Source organism: Papio anubis, chromosome X (assembly GCF_008728515.1).
Source record: "Papio anubis isolate 15944 chromosome X, Panubis1.0, whole genome shotgun sequence".
NCBI classification, from domain to species: Eukaryota; Metazoa; Chordata; class Mammalia; order Primates; family Cercopithecidae; genus Papio; species Papio anubis.
In genome coordinates this window covers 22607042-22614490 of record NC_044996.1, presented here as the reverse complement: position 1 = coordinate 22614490, position 7449 = coordinate 22607042, and the positions used below count along the sequence as shown (strand labels likewise).

Genomic DNA, 7449 nt, shown 5'->3' with positions numbered 1-7449 from the left:
TTGTTTGAGACGGAGTCTCGCTGTGTCGCCCAGGCTGGAGTGCAGTGGCCGGATCTTGGCTCACTGTAAGCTCCGCCTCCTGGGTTTACGCCATTCTCCTGCCTCAGCCTCCCGAGTAGCTGGGACTACAGGCGCCTGCCACCTCGCCTGGCTAGTTTTTTGTATTTTTTAGTAGAGACGGGGTTTCGCCATGTTAGCCAGGATGGTCTCGATCTCCTGACCTCGTGATCCGCCCGTCTCGGCCTCCCAAAGTGCTGGGATTACAGGCTTGAGCCACTGTGCCCGGCCCATATTGGTATTTTTTAAGTGCATTTCACCTAGAGATACATAAGCCCAGGGAATCATAGGTATCTATTGTAATCCTAGAAGTTAGAGGACTTCTGGATGATGAATGGGAATGAATGACGGGAAGAAAGCTTAGAGACTTGCCTTGCATACAATATTTTGTTTTCAGTGGGGCATTCAAATTAGTTCGTATTTGTTAAAGAATAAGAAATCATAACAATTATTTTAATTTCATGTGTATAATCTGTATCATTTGTTCAAAGGAGCAAGATCTTGTGCAAACCCTGAGCTGTTTGTCTATGATAATCACACCTGCATTTGCTGAAGTAAGTACAGATTAATTGGCCTTGGATATCTGTTTGAAGTAGTATAATATTTTAAGTGTTTTAATTATTACTCTTTCTCAGCTTAAACAGCAGGATGAGAATAATGCTAGCAGGAATCAGGCGATTGAAGAACTCGAGAAAAGTATTGCTGTGGCTGAAGCCGCCTGTCCCGGCATCACAGATAAAATGGTGAAGAAGCTAATTGAAAAATTTCAAAAGTAAGTTGGAAATGTCATTTTAAAAATTATTTTGCATTTTCTGTTGTATGTTAATTTATGATGCAATGTAATTTCTTTGATTCAACCATTCCAATTATTCCTAACAAAGTCACCTTTTAATACGTAGTTGTATACTTAAAAATAGTTTTTGTTTGTTGTGTATCTTAAACATTAGCTTTTGGAATTTTTAGGCATGACAAGGTAGTTTTCCACTGCATGAAATGGCCTGTTTTTCTTTCTCCACTAGTAGGAGTATGGACAAAAGGTCACTGAGCATATTCTCATTTGAGCTCTCATTAATATCATTGGGGAATGCTTTCTTTCTTGCCACTACCCTCAGAATTTAACAAAACACCACTAGTTGCATAATTTCCAGTGCTAAAGTTCCTACATTTGATCTCCATATGAAAAGTTAAGGAAAAGGTAGAGGGACTCAATCCAGACTGAAAAAGGGCTCTTATGTTCAACTTCAGTTTCTGTGTTGTCTCTTGAAATATTCATTTGATTTTGTTCACATTCAAAAAAGTTCTTACATTTAATTTTTAAAAAAATTTTCAACAAGACTTTTGTATGCATGTACACACATATACGTATACTCCTTAGCTCAAGCAAGCTATAAGGTGATACTAATTTTAGCCTTGACCTTGTTATATCTCTTCTCAGTGCATCTTTATATTTCTTTGTTTGTGATGCCACTGGGATTGAGTTGGAACAAACTCTGTGACCTGTGAAATCACACACTCTCAAAGATCTTTCTATCTGATAAGGCTCACTTGTACTCGTAAACCTAACCCCCTCTTAAAATCCCTTATATTTTAATGAAGACCTCCCATTTGAAAACAAATCAATTGGAAGTTGTGAAATCAGATACAGAAGGGATTTTTGAACTTATTTATATTTGAACATCTACATGATGAGATTCCATGAAAACAATGTATCCCTTTTGTGGAATCAGTTTCTTCATTGCAGAGTTCATACAAAAGAGAAATATAAATATGCATACTTGTACATTTGTTTACATTTTTAAAAAATTTTATAGGTGTTCAGCAGACGAATCCCCCTAAGAAACTTATTATTGGCTTCTGTTTCATATGGACCCAGAGAGCCCCACCAAAGCTACTTCAAGCTTAACAATGCTTAACCCATGAGCTCCAGGTGCCTTTTGGATCTTTGCAACACTGAAGATTTGGAAGAAGCTATTAAACTATTTTGTGATGGTGTTTATCATTTTATATTTTGAAAGGATTATTTTGTAAGGAGTAACTTTTAATACTATAGTTTCACCTGTATTCTAGTAAATGTTGAGACACCGTTTTGCTTTTAAGTATCCCTATTTCTTAAGTTAAGTTACTAAGATGAATACCTTTCACGTCTTGATCTTTAATTGACTACAGTCATGAAACGTACAGGTCTTTCAAAGTCATTCTCAGTATTCAGCTTTTGTAAAGTATCAAGCTTCAAAAAGTGTTGTTGTTGTTGTTGTTGTTGTTTTAAACATGCGTATTCTAAAAATGACTATTGGTGGGGAGGTGTAAATAAGTCATACCTTCTTAAAACAGAAAATTTTAGTAAAGTCTTTTAAATGAAACCTGTAAAAGTACTGATTCTTCTACCAAGTTGGTATGATATTCCGGGCAGCTCAATGATTATCACATTTGAGATCCTGTGTTTGAAGCATTTACAGGCAATGTACAGCAACAGAGGTACCTCTTGGTGTATAGTATTTACATTCTCTTTTAGGTAGAAGAGGCAATTTTACCCTTATTTAACATGGTTAGAAATTTAAAGCAAGATCATTTACCCAAGGATAGGTGTTTGGTAATGTTGGAGGAGTTAGTCTGGCTTCATGTTTTACATCTTCAACTAAAATCCCATACTATCTGCTTGGATTTTGAGAGCCAAAAAAAAAAAAAAGCTGATTGTCATGTGATTAAATACCTGATCCATAGGTATGAATATAAGTTACACCAGCATATTTTTGCCATGGTAATGAATTGTCCTATAAACTATTTATATATTTTTGTTCTTCATAATTATCACTAATAAGCATCAGTTTGTTGTTTTTAAAAGGATATTTAAGTGAGCATTTTCTAGTTCACATGAAAATAACCATAGTACAGGATGATTTCTGTCCACTCAAAGGTAAGTTAGATTGCACAGTTAATTTTCACTTATATTTATGGCACTATTATGTTGGTGATGCCTTTTTCTTTTAAGCCCAGTATTATGCCTGCCTAAGTTCTGAACTGGGGCTATATTTCAGTAGTTGTAGAATTATTGATATTTAGTTTTGATAGTTAATGTTTAATTGTTTGGATCTGCACAATTTGGTTTTTGCACAAAAGTCATTTTTAAAAAAATCTGAGTAATTTCCAAATATTAGACGAAAGATATTCTTCCTGTAAGGAATACAGTTTTTAGTCAAAGTGGCCATTACATCCTCTTTTTACTTTACATGGTATAGATACTTGAGAAGGTTGTTCTGGTGTTGTATGCCAAGAAAATTCTTTTTATTGGTGCCTATATTGTAACAATTATTTTTAATGCATTGTATTTTGAAGTAATGGTTCAGTTAAATTTTTCACCCGCTGTGTAACTGAAACACAATTACAGTTTATAATCTGTAGAAGTCTGGAGATAATTTTGCAACTCATGTTATGGGTTAAATGAATATTTTTGTAAAAGTAAAAGCAGCAAATTTATAAATTGATTATTTGAAACTTTACAACACAATTGCATCCCAAATACAAATTGTATTGCTTATTCATTATAGCTATTCGTCCTGTAAACTGTTTCTAGGTGAAGCATACTCCAGTGTTTTGGGGTTTTGAAAATAAATATTTAAATTTCACAGTCCTCAATGTTTGTTTTCCTTGAGATGGGGGTGTGGTATGGGACTTCAGTGTTTCAAATTATTTCTCCTTTGTCCTTTATTGTTCAAACACTAAAATCGAAGTTTCTGTTGGAAACCAGAAGATACTCTTCACATTTCATTAAGCATTAATTATAGCTACAGTGAACATCTGTCCTAATTTCTAAGCCTCCTGTCTTGACCAAATTATTAATAACGTCCCCTTTCACTTGAAAGTGTCCTGGGTTGAACAATAAATTATATGGTCACCCTGATTATTATATTATTAAGAGATCATATACAGATATAAACTTAGTGAAGATTTTTAGAAATTGATATGAGAAATACCATTAACATAAAGGAGTTTAAGTTTTTCCTAGAGAAGAGGTTGAGGGTGGTGAACTTAACATAGCATTAAAGATCTATGGTATTAATATGTATTAATATATTCATATATTAATTATATAATATTTTGATATTATACTATATTATTAAGCCCAGGTGATTGGGTTTCAATATATTCTTATTATTAGATAGTTACTCTTGACTTGTGAGTTACTAAATATGAGTCCGGGAGCAGACAAGAAAGTGCTAGGATGGAGGAAAGGAGTGGGATGAGGTATATTAAAAGGGATTTTTCTGATGTAAAGACTAGGAGAATAATGAAACTATTCCATTAGTTTTTTTTCTCCTTTAAGTTGTATATAAAAATAACTTGCCTATAGAATTGCCTCCTTTCTTTGAAGTTTGTAGTAACATTATCTTGTAAATATGTTGGACTTTAAAATCAAACAAAATAAACTTCTCAAATAGAATGCTATACCTTCTAGGAGGACCATTAGAGAAATTTTGAATGGGTCAAAAATGGAATTCTGGTTCATTAACTCACCCTGGTATTAGTACCATCCTTTTTTGTTTCAGCTACCCTTCAATTCTACTACTTTTCCTCTCCTTGGCCATACATTTTCACTTGCCTCCCTCCTTTTCCTTGTTGTGTAACTGTCCCTTTCCTTAGTAAAATAGGCCAGAACCAATCACTTCTGAAATTGATTAAAACAAAAGGAAGAACATAATTATAATTTATTTTTTAATTACCTGGATTTTCCATCACACTTTATTACAATAACATTCATTTCCTGGCCTGCATACATGCAAGAAGCTATGACAAAAAATAAATTCCTGCAGGAAATATTAGATAAACAAACTGACCTGTTAATGTTTCTCTTTTACTAGATATAGTAGATAGTTAAGAATATAGAAGTTACAAGTAAAACAACAGGATATTTTTATCAGGTTTATGTCTGGCTCTAGAAATTGATTTAATTCATGAATTTCCTAGGTTTAGAATTCTGCCAAGTCCTAGATTAATTCTAAACTTGTATTCTCTTGAGAGGATCTATGCCACCACCTTGTTCCTGAGGCTGTAGGAGGGTCATGCTCCCCTTATATATGTTATAAAAATGGAAGTCTTTAACATATTACAAGACCATTTCTACTGGGCCCCACACAAATAGTAAAGACTGAAATATTTGTTCAGTGTTTTTTAAGAGCACAAAGATCAACACATTCACAATCTACTAAATCACTAAATGCCGTTAGAAGCCAATTCCAAATGCCAACCCATACTGTCACCATTCTTCAGCATTGAAGAACCTGACCTTCACTCACAATGTCTCTGTGTGGAAGTATGCAGTGGCGATGACAAATACCCACCTCACCTTGCCACAGTGCTGGGGAGGAGAGGGCATGTTCTAGAGTCCCTTCAGAGGTACTGGAAGAGTGAAACTCAAGGAATGAGGCAACAGCTGGATCTTTCATAAGGTAGGTGTCAAAAATGAGATTTTCTTCAGACCAATGAATATGTAGTAACCAAGAAAATGGTTTCTACAAGTTTCATTATTTTCTGCCTAAGTCGGTAACATGGAACTGGCTCAGAAATGTCCATAGGTTCACACTTTTAAGCTAAAAAGTAATTACATGGTTTTAGTGAAGTCCTGTCTTCAGCAGTTGGTGTGTTGAAAGAAGCATCTTCATCTTCTTCATCTAACTGTAGACTACCAGAAGACAAGCGGATTCTGGCCATGGGTGACCTTATTTCTTTGCCATACAAAGCATAGTAGTCTGGTTTAAGAATCTCTGATTCAGAATCACTGGATTCACTAGCTACATACCTTTCTGCTGTACTTTGATCCATTAGAACTGCTGGCAACTCCTGCTCTGCAAACATATATGTAAACAGGTCTGCTTTACGACTGAGAGTGGGACAAGGCCCTAAAGGTCTAAATTCTGACCCAAAAGGAAAATGAATAGTTTTCATGTCTGATTGGCTCTGGGACCTTTTAGGGGTTTGCTCTTGAATGTTAGATACAAATGCATCTTCCAAATTTGGGTCTTTCTCTTCTAGACCTACATTGATGTTGCTCCTAACACTAGTCCCGGCTATAGCTTCTTGGAGTCCTTGCAGGTCTTGCTGAAAGCTCTTCATTCTGATATTCCTTGGGCTTCTTTTGGCTGGCTTCATTGCAGTGGGCTCTATATAGCTATCTGGCCTTGTCCTTTCCTCTGCTCTGATTGGGGACCGTCTGGGCACCTGGAGTGGCTTGTCCACATAAAAAAAGACCTGGGGAGGCATAATACCAACCTGCTGACCTGTACAAGGAATATAGGGCACATCCATGTAAGTTAGCTGCTTTGCTGGACTCACTTTGCTTGTGAGGCCAGAAGATGTGCTCATGTGATTACCAGCAAACTTACAGCTCGTTTGGAAGGAGCTTAGAGGACTCCTCTCCGAAAAAAAGTCTCTGGGATCAGGGTTAGGATCAGGCTCAGTGTTAAAGACAGGGTCTGTATAAATAAAAGGGAAAGAGGAACTGCTTTGGGACTGATGTAGCAATGTGGGATCCGTCTCTGGTTTGGAATGCTCCAGTTCAGTTGCAAATGTCACCTCCACTGCAGAGTTCCTCCTCCTACTGTCCAGCACCGGCTCAGATGCGTGCACTCCATTCACATTTTGGTAGTAGCCACCACCATATGCTAGTCTCAAATCTTCCACCTTGAGACAAAGGACACATTGGTGAAAGAAGGAAAAGGCCATTTGGTTAGGGCTGGGGGAGGGATCTAAATTAGCCTCAAAGTTTGAAAGGTAGTTCTTCATAAAGTCATTTAACAAGATCCATGTTCTATTCTAGGGTAGATAAATATATAAAGAAAGGGTAATAACTTGTACCACATCCCAGTGCATGTGTTAAAAAGTACATGTGACACTATTCTTTCTCAGTGCCATCCTACTTCCAGACTCTGAGTGTATACACTACAAGCAGTTTGGTTTAATAGCTATATTAGTGAACCAGGAGTCCTGCCTTTTAGTCCTGGCTCTGTCTCTGATTTGCTGTGTGACCTTAGACAAGTCTCCTAACCTTGTTGCTCCAGTCTCCTCCCTATTTTCTGTAAAATGGTGGGAGGAGGGCTATGAATGGTAGGAGAGGTTCATATACTAAATGGCTCCTTTCATCATTATGCTTCTGATGTCTTTTGGATAAAAACTGCCAGTGACTTGAAGGCTTGAGGGTTTATGAGACCTATAATTATTTTTTAGGGAAAGTAAAATAATAATAATTCACAATTTTCATACTAAAAATGTCAAAGGAAGTCATCGTCTCACAGTTCCAGGGGAACAACACTTTGTCCTTAACTTACAAAACTACACAGGAAAAGTACTCTAAAACTTTAACCCAAGACCTTATACCTTCCTCTACACCTTAAGATTTTC

At 36.3% G+C, this 7449-nt stretch overlaps 2 protein-coding genes across 3 annotated transcripts in view; one reads left to right on the top strand and one right to left on the bottom strand.

The window, feature by feature from the left end:
• Positions 1-3685, top strand: part of STK26 (serine/threonine kinase 26) — a 52601-nt gene extending 48916 nt beyond the window's left edge. For both annotated transcript variants that reach the window (XM_003918281.3, XM_009198260.4), the window contains 3 exons: positions 549-611; positions 693-829; positions 1869-3685. In XM_003918281.3, the coding sequence (XP_003918330.1) occupies positions 549-611; positions 693-829; positions 1869-1893 (225 nt within the window). In that variant the 3' untranslated portion in view covers positions 1894-3685. The remainder of the gene's footprint in view (positions 1-548; positions 612-692; positions 830-1868) is intronic.
• Positions 3686-4753: 1068 nt separating this feature from the next.
• FRMD7 (FERM domain containing 7) overlaps positions 4754-7449 on the bottom strand; it is a 35126-nt gene continuing 32430 nt past the window's right edge. The window contains exon 13 of the mRNA XM_021932642.2: positions 4754-6732. Coding sequence (XP_021788334.1) covers positions 5638-6732 — 1095 coding nt within the window. The 3' untranslated portion in view covers positions 4754-5637. The remainder of the gene's footprint in view (positions 6733-7449) is intronic.